Source organism: Centruroides vittatus, unplaced genomic scaffold (genome assembly GCF_030686945.1).
Source record: "Centruroides vittatus isolate TY-2023 unplaced genomic scaffold, ASM3068694v2 contig_19, whole genome shotgun sequence".
Taxonomy (NCBI): Eukaryota; Metazoa; Arthropoda; class Arachnida; order Scorpiones; family Buthidae; genus Centruroides; species Centruroides vittatus.
In genome coordinates this window covers 1,706,810-1,724,464 of record NW_027121169.1, presented here as the reverse complement: position 1 = coordinate 1,724,464, position 17,655 = coordinate 1,706,810, and the positions used below count along the sequence as shown (strand labels likewise).

Below are 17,655 nucleotides of genomic sequence, written 5' to 3'. Positions count from 1 at the left end.
GACATAGTTAACCCTTTCCATGCGGAAAACCTTTAGCATTAAGTAAATAGGTGGAATTCGTTATGCGGCGCATTTTTGCGTTTTTGGGTAATTTTTTGAATCGCGATATTTCGCTTCAATATCGCGCTATATTCAATCTGTTTTTTGTGTTTGATTAAAAACATATTACAGTTTACGATTGTATAATTTTTAGTTTTATACATATTTAAAATAATATGAAGTTTACGAACAAATTTGAAGGTTACGAACAAAAAAAAAATTAACCTCTTAACAGTGAGGGACGTAAATAGACGTCCAAGGCGATCGAGTGGCAGTGGTGAGGGACGTCAATAGACGTTAAAAAATTCTTATAAAATACCTGGACCATTTCGTGAAGTCGTAGAATTTTCACGAGTAGTTGGGTTCTCCAACTTTGTTTTGGAATATCCTTTAGTTCTCGAGAAATTACAATAAAAGAAAGAAAATTAAAATAAATATGAAATTTTAGACGGCCATCTATCGACATAAATCGAATTTAAATCTCCCGCCGTCATCTGATTGGTTAAAAAAATTAATATTCCTAATTGGCTCGCGTCAGAAAAAAGTAGGTGTGACTTCTGTAAATGACGCTATCGGGAGTGCACCGATGCAACCGGAAAAAGTAAACAGCCTACGTCATTAGTCTAACGGTCCTTGTCTGACCTACTTTTCGTAGAATCAACATTGGAGTAAGCTGTAGTAAAACGTAGTAGTTTATAGTAAAACGGTCTTCTCTAATATTCATAGTACTTTGTAAAGCTCGGATTTCAATTTAATAAGTATTATTTAGTTCAGAAACATTATAAATACATCATTAAGTAGGAGAATAACGAAAAACTTTATTTTTTAGTATAATACAATTTACAAAATCGAAAGTTCGTATATCGTAATATTATAAAAAACTACATCGAAACATACAAAGTCACCTAATTTACTTAAATTCAGTTCATTATACAACTGTAGATACTCTTGCCTTCCTCAGTTTCCTCAAAACAAAATTCGAAAACTTCAATTAATTCTATAAATATTTAAGCGCCATTACTATTCGAATTAACTGTAATTACAAATATAACTGAAAAATATTTTCGACATAAACCCTAGGCAATAATTATCAAAACAAAATTCTTCAAGTATAAATTTTTCTGATCGAGTAATATGTAATAATAGTTTTATCTATTAGTCTTGCCATATTCTACTTTCTATGTTCACATCCATTTAGTTTCATGTAATTACACTTTAAATGTAAAAAAATCTACCAACAAATTAGTTTGCTAATAAAGGGACTACTTGCTAATTAAAGTTTGTATTCTTCTTTGACGTAGTTCTACGTTTTAGCACTAAATTGGTAGACATGTCTAAATAACACGCTTATAAACACTAAAAACCATAAATGTCTCGAAACTAGAACTACATAATTATATGCACAAATAAATTAGTAAACCTATAATACATGCCTTCATTTACATCCAAACAAAGATCAGTTCTCGCAAATTGTCAAAAAATAAATTATTTTCAACTTTTCTTTCTGTAAAGTAGCATATTCTGAAAAACAAGTTCTATATTCAGAGTAAAATTTCCACCTTTTATCCGTTAAAAACAACGCAAAATCTATGAATCCACGTAATAAAAATTTATCGCAGTGAACTTCGAAAAAACGAGAAACACAGAAACACCAAACCGCACGCTATTAAATTTTCCCGCCAATTGATTAATATAGTGATGCTCCTGTAAAAATTTTATCACATGACGAAAAGTTTTAGAATAAATGCTAAAAGTTTTAAAAAATTATTTCATGAAATTCGATGAATTTAATTAATACACAATAACTAAATCTGTTTAATAAAGGTTAATAATTTACCACTATAATTATGCAAATTAGATATAAAAAAGATCGCTGTGCAAATTCTCCCGCCAACTATACGTCATGGAAAAACTTACGATGTCAATGCGATTGAAGCTTTCCCACTAAACACTGACAATTTTATATAATTATTTAATTAATCCAGTCAAATTTAAATAATATAAAATGTCTAGATCTGTTTAATAAAGATTATCACAAATATTATTACAAATATGCAAATTAGATATGAGATAGGTCACTAGGAAATCTCCTGCCAAGATAAAAATAGCTTTCGGTCACGTGTTCACCAAGAAATATGTTTAAAATTTAATTTTTCAGCTTACATAAACCGTACAATAAATGAGTATTTCTTCGAAAGAAGTCGAGTCTGTTTGTTTCGTTAAGTTACGGCAACGTAACGCTTGGGCGATTTGCCTAAGAGAATGTCTTCCGAGAGGTTTTTTAAGGGTAACTAGCCCCTATTCAGGCGTTACAGACGTGGAGAAAATACGGAAAGCTCCGCATGGTCAGCCCGTCCTGGCGAGGAGCGAACCAACAACCGAACTGTCATTGTTCAGGGAACGGAACTGCTTGGCCACTGGTGGACCACAGAACGAGTCAAAACTTAAAAACATACGTAGAGTCGAGTGGCATTACAAGAATGAATTATTTTCTGCAAAGTATGATTAAAATTGTTAAAAAGAATGGATATTTAATTACATATTGATAAAACTACAATATTTTGACTTTTTAAAAATTTACTTGGTCTAGTTTTTCCCACAAGTTTCATGAAACAAGAAACGAGTATGGATAAATACCATGATGAACCAGAAAATGAAGGAGTAGTTTTAAGGAGTGAGTATATTTTATAGTTATAAAAATACAAGTTGGGCTTAAATTCTTGTAATACTTCTACTGAATTTAAAAGTTCATTATACAGGGTGCTTTGTAATTACTTGGATAACCTCGGAGATGTTTCTTTACATGAAAAGAAATAAAAGATTCTATAAACACAGGTTGATGAGCTACGTTAAAATGTTATCCCCGATATGGCTGACGTTTAAAACGCATTCATAGATCAAATGTTCAGGTAATTGTTCTTGTACAATCCAGACATTTTGCCACAGGCATGTCATAAAATGGAAAGTATACCACCAGCAAATGGAATAATAATTACTAGGTTAATGGTAGCATTGGCAGGTTTTTCATATCAAAAACAAGCAAGCAAGTGATTTTTATATACAGTGTACAAATGGAAATACACGCGAAATCACAAGATTATTAGGAAGCTTTTCCTGATAGATGGCAAACACTGCAGTGTATCAATATCTAGACTAGACGATTAGCTTCTCCTGCTGGTGACCGTGACCAAGAAATGCTCGTAGAGCAGAGATGTAAGACAATATCCTGAAACATGTTGTAGAGATCTCTGTTTTAGCACAAGGAATTGGTAACATTTTTTTCTGTAGGTCATTCTACTGTTTAGATAGTATCCAACGTGAGTAAAATATACCATCTCATGATTAGTGTATTTACTGCGAGAAATCTCTCGCTGATCGCTCCAGCAGATTCGCAGTGAATTCGCAGTTAATTTTTATAATCAACATCAATGAGCGCAGGATAATCTATTTGCTACCGTCGTGGATAGGCTTCAGCAACAGTTCTGGATTAATATGTGTTCTGGTAGTATTATTAATGACTATTATAAATGCACACATCTTTCTAAACTGACTGAATAGAGACTTCTACACAAACTTCTTTTCCAATACCTTGCCACTACTTTAAGAATGTGCCTTGGCAATTCAAACAGTCGCGTGGTTCATGTCACCATGACAGTCGCGGGCACCATGGAGTCCCGCCACATTTAGCTGTTATGGCTCGCCATGTACATTTAGCTTGCCATAAAATGGATTCTTCCTATTCATATTGGTGGATTGGCAGAGCAGGTTGTACTTTACGGACTCCTTGTCCATCCAATAGCCCTCAATTCTGAATTTTCAATCCGTAAGGATATCTAAGATTGCTTGTCTATTCCACTCCAATTGATAATGCAGTAATCTGGAGCAACGTATTTTCGATGCTTTTGAAATCATTCATAGACAGCCTGGGACATTGGAGCCGGTGCAACAATTGACCTGACAGGTGCATGTATGCATGCATATACTCACTAGAAGAAACATTTTAACATTTATTGCAGGTTTCATCTAGAAATAATTTTCAATAATACTAATGTTATTAGCATTAGTATTATTGAATAATACTAATAAGCTGCATGTATTATGAATACTAATACAAATGTATTATTTTTGATGGATATTGCGAAGTCTCAGTTTTTTGTAAACTGTTCAGTACCAGACATATACTTTTTGATTTACTTTCATTTGTAGAAGCATCTTGAATTTGTCCGAATACATCTGAAATACTTCTATTTTAAAGACCCCTCTTGAATTTGCAGTTAGCCATGTAGCCTTAGTATTGCAATGTATTGCATTGCCCAATCAAATAATCTTTATTTATAATAAATATTGCAGAATTATATTTTATATAAGGTGTGTATCTTAGGATTCGAACACAAATCTTCAGATAGTTTGTATAAGTATAGTCTACCACAGTGGTCCCCAACCCTATGCCCGCGGGCACCATGGCGCTCGCCAATCGTTTTACGTGTGCCCGCCACTGTGCGACCACGATAAAAATAAAAATATTTCGGTTTTCAATAAAATGCTATGTAAAAGTTTTTTCACTTTGAATGATTAACCATTCAAAAGTAGAAATGGCATCCAACACGGATGAAAGCACAAAGCAAAATGCGACCGATTTCTTTTTCTCCTCCGCCAAATGTGCACTAATTCAATTTCCCATACCTGAAATGAAGTAAAACGATCCGTTCTGAATACCGTAAAATCACGTGTACAGCCCGTAACTTGGAGTGACCTAGAAATTTCAGCAGTCGTTAGCTAAAAAAAAAAAGCAACAGCCATCCGTGTGTCAGAAGTAATCTCCGCCACGATATCTCTCGCACCATCTAGAAATATTCCTGGGTGACACCAGCGATATCCACACCGGGTGTCACCCATGCCTAATGTCACATTATATAAGATTTGTTTAGAAGCAACTTATTTAAATGGGGCCCCAATTTAAATTTTGTCTAGGGCCCGCTAGAGGCTTAATCCGGCGCTGTTAACTATGTCCAAATATGAATTCACCTTGAAAAAATAAATGGTGCCCGTCGTCCAGCCGGTATTCTGGAATGTGCTCTTAGGTACAAAAAGGTTGGGGACCCCTGGTCTACCATAACCCATTAATGTATCATGTAGTAGGAATTGGTGTAAGATTCACCATTCCTCCCTTCAAATTTGTCGATCCTATTTCGGGTCTTTTTCACAATGGGTTTGAACAACATGAGGCTTATAATGGGCATAACTGTGTCTGAACATGTCTATGATATGTTAGTATCTCGAGTTTATCAATTGTTATCGAGACTGTTGTTAATTACCTTTAAATATTGATAAACCATAGAATGCCTACTTTCTGTATCGTTTGTTGTAATGCTAATTGTTCAATGTGCATAAATTATTGTAAACAAATTGTTCCTGTCCAATTACAGGAATCATTTTTAGAAACAGTTTAGACATTCCTCGTAAGAGGTTTATGCCTGCAAAAACAAATAATGCCACGAGCAATACTAGTACTTTAGACCATTCCGGAAATGGAAGCTTTGGGAAATCGGATCAAAGTAGAAAAGGTAGAAAGTAGAACAGAATTAAAAATTTTTAGCTATATTTGCAGATAATTTACAGTTCAACTGACTTTTGTAGAATTTCTATCTCCTCCTTTGTAAACCCAGATTTCTAAAAATAGTTTCTCAAGTCTGGTATCAAATTCGAGTTCTGAAGACATGGGAGATTGCAAGACATTCTACTACCAGATAATTCCCATAGATATCTTGTCATGGTCAGAGAAACTCTGGTGTACTAAAATTTTGGTAGTTTTTAAGGTATGAATTTACTGGATTTAATCATTTCCATAAGTCTTTAATTTTATTATATGTTCTTATTTATACTTTACAGTTACCTATTTATTTCATCCTGATTTTTTCAATGCCTTTAATGGATGATGAAGATCTTTCAAATAACTGGAACAAGCCACTAGCGGTTATACATTATATTGTTGGACCAGTTTTTGTGGCATTCGCTTCGAGACGTAAGAAAATTTAAATTTTATGTTAAAAATGACGAAATTGAATTATTTTACTCTTTCCTACAATTGTAAATTACGGTAACTGTAATTTTAATTGCCATAATTATACGGAAGAATATAGTCAACTTCAATATAATTTCACTATTTATCTGCCTCTGAACTGGTATTAAATAGTGTGGCGATGACCTAAAAGAATAAAAAATTACTTTGAGAAATGAGGTTTGGTTTGGTTTGGTTTGATAGGACGTAGAAGCATAATATATGGGCGGTTTGTCAAGGAAAAATGCTCTTCGGGAAGAGTTTCTATGGGAAAGCTGGATCCTGTTTAGGTATTAGAGACTTGAAAATCCGGAAAATCTCACGTAGTCAAGCCACTGATGAGGCACGATCTCACGTATCTATCAATCAACTACTAATAGTTTTATACGTTCGGTCATTGATGTAATAGGATTACAGTTTGAGAGTTTCAAAGTTACATAATTTGATGATAGCACTCATTTATAGATAACCAGATAGCCAAGGCAATAAGGGCACTAAATCTATTACTCTGGGGTATCCGTGATAGAGTCCAATTTCAACAGCTTGGGGAATCATTTTTGGAAAAGTTAACCGTCTCTAAAAGAGCTCGACCTCGCTCCGCTCAAAAATCAAAGAAATGAATTAAGCCATTATAAAGTTTAACTTTATATATTGGGGTCATGAGGTCGAATTTTAAAATGTTATTAGCATTATGACCTAGACTGAGATGGATTGTATTTTTATGCAAAAAAATGATTTAAATCGGAAAAGCAGTTGCGGAGGAGTTAACAATAGTACAAGTGTGAGGTTGCAGACGAGGTCCGTAGATCACGAAATTCTTGCATTTAAATTATAACAATAGATTATATAGAAAAGAGAGAGAAAAAAAAAGAAAAAACAACTCTTGATCTAGACATCGCGACGCAAAATGTAAACAACGAGTGTCGGAACACGTGTCGAACACGTGCCGGAACACGTGCCAAAACACGTGTTAAAAACGATCCATCTATGTCAAACGGAAGAGTAGAACTCTGACACGAAAGTCCATAAATAGATAGAATTATGACGTAAAGACTCATAAATAGGTGAAATTCTGACTCGAGTGCTCATAAATAGTCGATCTAAGAAGACAACTTCGAAAGGGGAAAGACAGTTTAATAGATAGAAAACGTCGCGCTTGAATCGTAAAAGTTCCTAGATGACAGAAATAGCAATTAACGGGCTAAATTATGAGTTCGAGTCTTGTAAATTTATCAACAGTCTCCGAACACAATGGTCAAAAAGACGCCAGATGGACACTCCGAATCGGACCTTTCTCATGACCCGGGTCGTCCCGAGTTTCGCCTAGAAACGAAGGAAAGACCAATCGGAAAACGGGAAAGGGGACGAGGGGCCAATCGGAAATCGGAATAGCGAGCGAAAAACTATAAAAATCGGAATCTTCAAGGTCGGAGAGAGTCTCCTCCGCATCCAGCAAAGAGCCGTGATTTGTGTTGTGTTGTGTCGCCGCCAACAACGTAGGACGCCTCAGCACCTCTGCAAGCAGTTGTCCAGCGATCTCATCTCGTCCTCTCCGGGGCTTCGACGAAAGGGAAATCTTCGCCACTCCGAAGGACTGTAGAGAAGTGGACTGTCAATTGTGGATGTAAGCATATATGTTATCCAATAAACGGATTTTCTTATGTAAAACACTTGACATCATTTGCCTCCTCCGCCACACCCACATGCAAACGTCTCCTTAGGCTCATCCTGACACGGGATTAACTTATCCCCACCAGTCGGCGACCTTACACAAGTTTCGATTTCGCTAAGCTTAAATAGTGAAAAAGTTTACAATAGTTTATAAGTTCATATAATTAATCAGGCCTCAGGCTCCTAAGGTTTTCATATCTGGTTTCCATTTTCATCTATCTAACTTTGTTCTCGAGATTAATTAACGAAAAACGGACGGAGAGATAGACGAAAGTGAAAACGTACAGGTTTGCAATTTGAAAATTGTGGCCTAATAAATAAATAAAGAGAATTTTTAATTTTATATTTTAATGATTTGTGATTTACAGATGGTTTAGATTTAGTTGGTGACGTGTTTCCTGTAGTTGGTATTGTAGCAATCGTCTCCATAATCTTGGCTTTGGTGGTTATATTTACCTCGAGAAAAGAGAAACCCCCTAAATATTATGCTAGTTTTAGATATTTAGTTTTTGTTGTTTCTGTCACGTGGATTTATTGCATTTCTAAAGAAATAGTTTCGTTACTTAAGGTAAGTTTCCCTCTTATTCTTTTTGATTCTTAATTAATCAATTTTAATAATACGTTTGCTGAGATTTTTTTTCTTTTCTGTGTAATTTCTTTATGAAGTTGAATAAGTTGGATCTTTGAATGTTTTTGGAATTTTATAAAATGTAAAAAAATACAGCAACAAGTTGCTTAACTTTTTCCGCAAAAAATACTGATGTTTAAGAAATACTAACGAGGCACATTAGTACGAAGTTAAAATCGTGTTTGGCGCCATCTGTTACGAGATATTGTTAAAAATAACTTTTATATTATTAATCATTATGAAAACCACAAAATACTTAATTTTAAGGGTAGAGACGAGTTTCAAAAAATATTGTAAATGCCAATAACAAGTAAAATCTTTATTAAATCCGACTCCCCCACTCGAGATATGATACCCTACATCCCTCTATCTCTTCACTCCTCCATCTTTAACCACCAAAATTGAATAACATCAATGTTCCTTATAGACAAGTTACCATACCAAATTTCGTTTTTTACTCTATCCTATCCTGAAATATTAATTAATGAAGTAATTAATTAATAATTCATTTTTAATATTAAACAGGCACTTGGAATTGTTTTTTGCTTAAGTGATGCAATTTTAGGTTTAACTGTATTAGCTTGGGGAAACAGCATTGGAGGTTTGTATACATTTTATTAATATCTATAAAATTAAAATGAAAATTTATAAATTTGAAACTTGAATTTATTATATACCGTATTTATTTATTTTTTATATAATTTTAAGTCATATAAGTACAGGGTGATGCAAAAGTCATTAGACATTTTAAAAATTCTAGCAATGAGTTGCGCAACTTTCATATTATTAATCATAAATCCCATTTAAAAAAACTAGTGGAACCAGGTTGAAAAAGTAAAGCTCAGCAAAAACATTTAAATAAAGGAAAGTTTTAAAAGTTGTGGCATAAGGATAGTGGAAGCAGATTTGGCAGTAAGACTCAACGTGTGAATAAAGTGCACATTACACAGACTACAACTACCGGAAGTTTTGGAGGAAGCAATCTCACCATGATAATAAATCGGGAAAACAAGCATTATCACAGGAAAAGGCTTCGAGCTATACTTAGTGCCTTAAAGTTCCTACACTGATACTGCTCAAAGATACTCCAACGTTCAGCCAAATTATTATAGGTGTAAACGCCTTAAGGCGCAAAGTAAAGCTCGAAGCCTTTTTTGTGATGATGCTTGTTTTTTCGATTTATTATCATGGTGACATTGCTTCATCCAAAACTTCATGTAGTTGTAGTTTGTGTAATTAATACGCACTTTATTCACATGTTAATCTTACTGTCAAATCTGCTTTCACTGTTCTTATGCCACAACTTTCAAAAGTTTCCTTGATTTAAATGTTTTTGCTAAGTTTTACTTTTTCAATCTAGTTCCATAAGAGGTGGCAAGTTTTCGAAAGAGTTATTCAGACTTCTTCGATAGCTTGTTGTATTATCTCTCGTTGTAAATCTATGCGACAAAAAACGACAAAATACCGATTGCGTAAGTCCTAAACGATCCAACGAATTTATTCAAAATTTAAAACGTCTATAGTACGCATCCTGGACACCAAATACTTTAAATTTCATCCAAATCGGTTCATTGGTCTTTGAGATATTAAGAGTCAAAGTTGGCACTTTAACATTACACATATGGCTGAGCTCTATGATAAATAAAATTGTGTGTGTCGCCATCTGTTATGAAATTTTGTTATAAAAACTTTCTACATTTTTAATTATTATAAAATGGCAAAAAACTTAACTTTGAGGATAAGGGCGGGTTTTATAAAATAATAATAGTTGTAAACGCTAAAATAAAATCATGTCCGACCCCATGCGAGATATGACACGTAACCACCCTATATCTCTTCATCCCCTCGACCATTTACAACCAAAATTTAATAGCATCAATGCTTTTTATACACAAGCTACCATGCCAAATTTCGTTTCTTAATCTTTACAACATCCTGAAATATTAAGAGAAATGGATGCCAACACACACAAGGACACACATCCGTGGATTTTTTTGCCGTTTATTTGATTGTTTTTGGTTCATGGGTCTAAAGACGTGGGGATTTGCAAAAACGTGAGGGTCAGCGATTTCAATACTTTCCCTTGTTATGTATATAGCCTAATAACCGGAAAAGTAAAATCGATATTTCGGTAAATTTTTGCTATATGGCAGGTAAGAAGATTTGCATGAAAACGCATAGAATCACGAGGCGTTCCCAGAAGTGTCAAAATTAGTTCTAATTATTTTCACCAGGTGACGCTTTACCATAAATGACGTTATGCGGGTGTCATCAGAAATGCTTTTCGTGATGTCGATAACGCAGTGGCGTAGCGTAGTGGGGGCGGCCCGCCCCGGGCGGCACTTTTAGACGGCGGCATTTTTTCACAATAAATAATAATAATATCTTGTAAAAATTTGAACCATTTCATTTCATATTTTTGTCGCACCTACGATTCGGACCGATTGAAATGAGCACGGAATTTTTCATTACTTATTCTGGGGAATTCCCTTTCTTTACATAAATGTATAATAATGACATCTTGCTCATTGTAGCGACTGACAACACCGTCTGTACTGACTTGTAGGGATTCCCCGTATTTTATTTAAGGGGGGCGAAATTTTAAGGGACGGCGAAATTTTCCTCCGCCCGGGCGGCTGATACCTACGCTACGCCACTACGATAACGTTGTTGCTTGTCTTCAAGCTGTGCTCCACAATGAAAGCTGCCACGTTAAATATTTTCTGTAATGCATCTTCACCTGGTCGACATAATTCGAACTAATTTTGATACTATTCCAGGGGAAAAGCCCCTGTGATTTTATATATTCCCGTGTAATCTCGTTACATTACGTCAAAAATTCACTGAAATATCGATGTTTTGAATGTCTACTAACTTCGCTCACCTACTTACACAGTATGATATGACACTGTATAATAATTCTACAGTGAAACCTGCAAAAGACGGAAAACAGGTGAAAGCCAGTGTTATGTAATAAATGATCATTGTGTTTATGTTTCTCGTTTCTCACTAAAAAGGAGACAGGACAAAATTTGCTTTAACTAACGTTCATCAAACGTTCTCGTTCTCGTCTTTTCTCACGAGAGTTTATTAATAATTTAACAGTGGTTACAGCGACAGAAAATCTATAAAACTAGATAAAATTAAATTATTGAGCATTCAAACAGTAATAAATTTACAAAACATAAATGTGAGAAAATAACAAAAAAAAATAATAACAATATCTGCGAGGTGGCGACATCCATCACCGCACATCCAGCCAGAAAGTAACAGTTACTTCGGCATTTACAGTCAAATTTTTTTCCCAAAATACCTTGTCTAATCCGGAACTTGTGAAAACCTATACATGTTACACTTCTGTTATTAATTGGTGTTAGTTAGAATCTGTCAAAAACGGAATTCAACCATCGATCAAAGAAAACAGTGAATGAAATCAAATCCGTTGATCCTGCAGTTAAATAAATGTAGTAAATACAGCATTTCGCTCACACATTTTGAAGCAGTTACCGTTTTCATTAAACCTTCGTAGACAGAAAACCTGCTTAAGCCAGAAGCTGCTTAGAAAGATGGAAAACCCGCTTAAGACAGAAAAATTTGTCCCAAGGGACCAATTTTTCTGTTTTAAGCAGGTTTTCCGTCTTTCACGGGTTTTACTGATTTATTATTATAAGTACAGTGGGTTGCTTATTACAATTACACATTGTTATCAATTGTTTTAAGCGTCATAATTAGCACATGCCACCCCTTTAGGTCCTTATAACTTCACATACGACACACTACAGAAGGCTTAATATTTATCACAATAATTATTATTGTACACAGTAACAGAGTGTAAATAAAAAATGGCCGTTTTATTCGAATACTTCAAGTTACAAATTTTACTGAAATGCTGCAAAATTTCGTCTAATTGACTTTTGGACCACCCTGTGTATATATAAATATAAATAATATTAATATTAATTTTTTAAATTTTAGATTTAGTAGCAAATCCATTAGTTGTTAAGCAAGGCTACCCTAGAATGGGAATGAGTGCCTGTTATGCTGGACCATTATTAAGTATCCTTGAGAAATGGCAATTAATATATCGTCGAACCTCTAACAAAGGCCGCTTTTTATGTTTCCATCAATGGAGTTGTTCAGAGGTCGACTGCACATTGTAATATTATGAACTAGGAGCCCGGGACGCCCCCTAGTAGGCGTTCATTGCAAATTTTATGATAATTAAAAATCATTATTTAGTGTTATTAAACATTCTATAAATACTTTAAAATAGTTTAATTTGTTTATTTACCTTCGCTGGTAACATTCGCTTCTATTATTTAAATTAACACCCTTTTTTTTTTTTTTTTTTTTTAACTCTTTCCGCCCTGTGGGCACTAAGAGGGCCTCTTTTAGTAGGCCCATTATGGGTTCGGCCAGGCCCACAATGGGGCGACCGGGTGGTGAGGGACGGGGCCCGACATATCCGAACGGACCACCCCCGAAAAATTCCTGGGGATTATTCAACCCGTTCGGATTCGATCCCGGGTCCCCCAGAGCGGTAGGCTGCCACCTTTACCGCTCGGCCATCCGGCCGTCAAATTAACACCCTAGTGGGTGTTAATTTAAATAATAATTTATATTGTTAATTTAAATGTTTGAAATATAATACACGATAGGGGCGCCTCTAGTGCCCGTTTTTGGCATACCGTTACGCGGACGGACGGTCGGACAGGCACGCGTTCAATGGGTTATATATATAGATATTAAAATATTAGCTTAACTATTTCACTTATCGTTTTATCGTAGCAGTTCAAATCTATCCGGTTTTTCGTTATTCGCCCCCTAGTGAACATTACAGGCATTCCGTGACAGTAATAAATTCCTATTACAAATATACTGAATTATTTATATTGTTATTGACCAAATAATAATGTATTGGCCAAATGAATAATAATAATTTATATTGTCAATTTAAATAATAATTAAAATTGTTAATTTAATTTGAATGTTTGAAATATGACACACGATAGGGGCGCCTCTAGTGTCGGTTATCAAACGGTTACGGGACGGACGGACACCTGTTGAATGGGTTATCTATATATATAAAAACGAATGTATGTCTGTGTGTGTGTGTGTGTTTGTCCTTCATGCATTACCACACCATTTATCCGATTGCCATGAAACTTTGGGAAGTTGTTTAATACATTCCCGCGAAGGTTTGCGGCATATGTGAAGATCACCATTTCCCCCTTTCAAAAATATATTTATATATGGATTAAGGCTTTTATGTCCAACAGATGGCGCTAACTTCCGACGACCTAAGTTTGCTTTTCTGTGAGGCATTATGCTTTTCTGTGAGAATGGACCTAAGCAGATCATTTTCTACCTATCTATATAAATAAAATACAACGTTTGTTTGTTCCTACCGATTCCTTTGAAATTTTGACACAACGTTGCATTCAAATATGCACGTGTTTTTATATAATATACATGTCGAAATTCTCCCTACGGGGGGGAGATGGACAGGATTAAGGCTTACCGTGAAGAACTCGGCTTCTATTTATACTATTTTACATGCGGTTTTTTGCATTTTTAATTGCGTTTTAATAGGTGACGTCAACAGAATATACACTAAAAAGGGATTTTTTGAAATTCCCCCACGGGGGAAGTGTTACACATTTATAATAGATACATTTTGAGCCACAACAACGCGTGGCTGGGTCAGCTAGTCTATATATAAAATTGTCGTGTCACAATTTTTGTTACCGTACTCCTCCGAAACGGCTTTACCGATTTTTACCAAATTTTATATGCATATTCAGTAGGTCTGAGAATCGGCTACTATCTATTTTTCATACCCCTACACCATTTCCCCCTTTCAAAAATATATTTATATATAAATTAAGGCTTTTATGTCCAACAGATGGCGCTAACTTCCGACGAACTAAGTTTGCTTTTCTGTGAGAATGGACTGAAGCAGATCATTTTCTATCTATCTATATAAATAAAATATAACGTTCGTTTGTTCCTACCGATTCCTTTGAAATTTTGACACAACGTTGCATTCGAATACACACGTGTTTTTATATAATATACATGTCGAAATTCTTCCCAGTGCGGGGAGATGGACGGGATTAAGGCTTACCGTGAAGAACTCGGCTTCTATTATACTATTTTACATGCGGTTTTTTGCGTTTTTAATTGCGTTTTAATAGTTACGTCAACAGAATATACACTAAAAAGGGATTTTTCGATATTTCCCCAGCGGGAAAAGTGACGGGATTAAGGCTTACTGTGAAGAACTCGGCTTTATTATACTATCTTAGATGCGTTTTTGATTGCGTTTTAATAGGGTACGTCAAGAGAATGTACACTAAGAAGGGATTTTTTGAAATTTCCCCCACGGGGGAAGTGTTATACATTTATAATAGATACATTTTGAGCCACAACAACGCGTGGCCGGGTCAGCTAGAAATTACCTAGAAATAATTTATATGGCAAAACAACGTTTGCCGGGTCAGCTAGTATATATAGATATATAGATGGAACTTTACCAATGATTCGAATGAAGTTTGATGAAATTTATTACTATTGTAATTAATTATTTTGTAGATAATGAATTTTCTATATCTGGAATTTGTACTAGAATCAAATATATTCAAGAATTAATTTAAATTTATATTTTAAATTTTCTTAATTGTTAATTAAAGGTTTATTACTTGGCGTAGGCATAGCTTGCACAATTAGCATCCTAAAAGGTGGAGGACAACCAATCGAAGTAAACTCAATTTAAGTTATAAATTTTGCCATGATAATTTTAAAAAATTAACTTGAATATGTCCTTAAATTTGATAAATTTGGATACAATTTTTTTTACGTGAAAGCTAATTTTTTTATACTGATTCCTCGTATTATATGCCAAAATTTCGTTTATTTTTTGCATTATATGCTAAATTTTCACTGATTTTTCATATTTTAAAGTTAAATTTCCTTAATTTTTCGTAATTTAAAGCTGATTTTCACTGAGTTATTAATTTAAGATGAAATAAGCTCTAAATTTATTACTTAATAATTAAATTTTATACAGTTTTTGAAAATTTTGCATTAACTAAATCCAAACATTTTTTTAAAAAATTAAAATAACTAGAAAATTTTTATTTATAAGATAAAAAATTTTGAAATGTAATTTAATTTAAATTATTTTAAATTTTTTCAGCTAAAATATACAAGTATGATCGCACTGTTGTATGGAACGTTGTGTTTTGGTTTAGTTTTCACAATGTTAACAATAGCGGGACTCAGGTTTCAAGTGAAACGTTGGTACGGATTTATTCTTTTAATAAATTACGTCATCTTCTTGGTTTTAGCTATTTTATTAGAGATCAACGTTATAATATAAATTCCTATTCCAAAAATTGCAAAAACTTATTTAAAAAATGCAAAATTTATTTTAGAAAACACAAAAATTGTCGAAGAAAACGCAAAACAACTAAAATAATCATTGTAATTTTCTGAATATTTCAAGATTGTTTTTTCTTTTTTTAATTTAAATAAATAAGTTATAAAAATCGATTTTCTTCTGTATTTATTTATATTATTTTAAAAATAAATAAAATATAATTACAGTAAAACTAACGTGTAAATCACAACTGCACCATACAGTAAATTAGAACGTAATTAGTCACTACTTTCGATAAAGAATTTCTGAATGATGTTTTAAAATTTTTCATAATCTTATTAGAAATTTTATAAGCAGGAACATGAATAATCATTTTGCTAAATTGCGTTGGTAGAAAATTTTCTTGATTGAATATTTCGGAAAGACGAAATACGTGCTTAGATGCAAACATGGCAGACAACAAGAAAAGAAGTCGATAACCAGAATATTTAATGGAATTTAGTCGAAAAGTATAAAAGGTATAATAGAATCAAAAGAAACAGATGCCATATCTTTAAAGAAAAAAGAATGAGACGTGGCTAATTCTAACCGAAGAATTTAATAAGTTTCCGGAGGTTAGTAAACGGGACACAAAAAACTTGAAAATTTTGTGGAAAAATTTGAGGCAGAAAGCAAGAAAAGATGTGGCATCAAACAAGCGAGCACGATGAGTACTGGGGGAGGAGTATGTGCCAATATTGAATGTCCTATGCCACCGATTACATAAAAAATTTTCTCTTTAATCTCCGAGCAATTTACGCTCCTCTCAAATCCTGTTGACATTGATGCTGATTTTAATGCTTCTGTTGGTAAATTTGTTTATACAGTCAAACCTGTTTTTATGCGCTCTTTTTATGTGCGATTTTTATTTGTGCGATTTTTTTAATGCGTTTTTTTATGCGGTCCCTATCCACCGCATAAAAACAGGTTTGACTGTATCTAATTTACTTAATCAAAACTAAACAGTAATAAAGCAGTCAATAATAATAAATGAAAACTTATTTAAAAAGTTATAAATATTGGTATTTATTTTCAGACAATGTGGCTGAATTTCCTGCATTACTGCAACAGTAGTCAGGAGAATCAAGTAGTGAAAATATGAATACATCAAATGTAAATGTAAATATCACAAAGCTCAAATGTATTTTTTAAAAGAAGAGCATAGAACTAAAATAAATTTTATGAAATAAGAAGATTTAAAAAGAAAGAGAGAGCATGACTGTAGAATTGAACTCCTGCAAGAAGAAAAAGCGCTCCAAATAAGAGAACAACAATTAAAAACAGAATTACTGCAAGAAAAATTAAAAAGCATTGAAAAAAACAGTAACTTTATATTGTGAATTTTACTATTTGGTATTTGTATTCTAACGTAAAAGAATGTCTAGAACATCTTATTAATAAATTTAATTTTTATAGTTATTTTTGTTAAAAATTATTTATAAATTTTATTCAATAATTTATTCTAATTAATAAGCTAATTTAATGATTAAAAATTTAAATTAACATTTTAAAGGAAAAGAAACAAAAGGACTAAATATACAGTATATATAACAATTTTTATTCATTTTTGCTTTCAAGTTCTGTATTTTTAACTAGAAATATGTTTCTATCTACTGATTTACTAAAAATTAAATAATAATAAACTAACATTTTTCAAGAAACTTTTGTTGTTTATTATTAAATACAGTACTGCCTATACTATTTGCATTCAGTTTAATTAACTTATCAAACACAACTCATAATCATATTGATATATGTATGTATAAACAAATTTTATTTATACAAAAAATAAATTATTTTAGAAAAGTTTTATTTGAATTCTATGATGCTATTCTTTAC

General features: G+C 33.3%; 1 protein-coding gene across 1 annotated transcript; it reads left to right on the top strand.

Moving 5' to 3' along the window:
• Nucleotides 1–2,632: 2,632 nt before the first annotated feature.
• On the top strand, nucleotides 2,633–15,777 carry LOC136970224 (mitochondrial sodium/calcium exchanger protein-like). Its single transcript, XM_067264651.1, has 9 exons — nucleotides 2,633–2,713; nucleotides 5,466–5,603; nucleotides 5,677–5,855; nucleotides 5,929–6,061; nucleotides 8,137–8,336; nucleotides 8,922–8,997; nucleotides 12,372–12,452; nucleotides 15,089–15,156; nucleotides 15,595–15,777. Exons 3-9 carry the CDS (start codon nucleotides 5,757–5,759, stop codon nucleotides 15,775–15,777), a joined length of 840 nt encoding a protein of 279 aa, XP_067120752.1. The 5' UTR covers nucleotides 2,633–2,713; nucleotides 5,466–5,603; nucleotides 5,677–5,756.
• The last annotated feature ends 1,878 nt before the right edge of the window (nucleotides 15,778–17,655 follow it).

Coding starts and splice junctions, on each gene's coding strand:
- LOC136970224 (XM_067264651.1), top strand. CDS start 5,757: ATGGGAGATTGCAAGACATTCTACTACCAGATAATTCCCATAGATATC. Junction 6,062..8,136: donor TGTGGCATTCGCTTCGAGAC/GTAAGAAAATTT, acceptor TGTGATTTACAG/ATGGTTTAGATTTAGTTGGT. Junction 8,337..8,921: donor AAATAGTTTCGTTACTTAAG/GTAAGTTTCCCT, acceptor AATATTAAACAG/GCACTTGGAATTGTTTTTTG.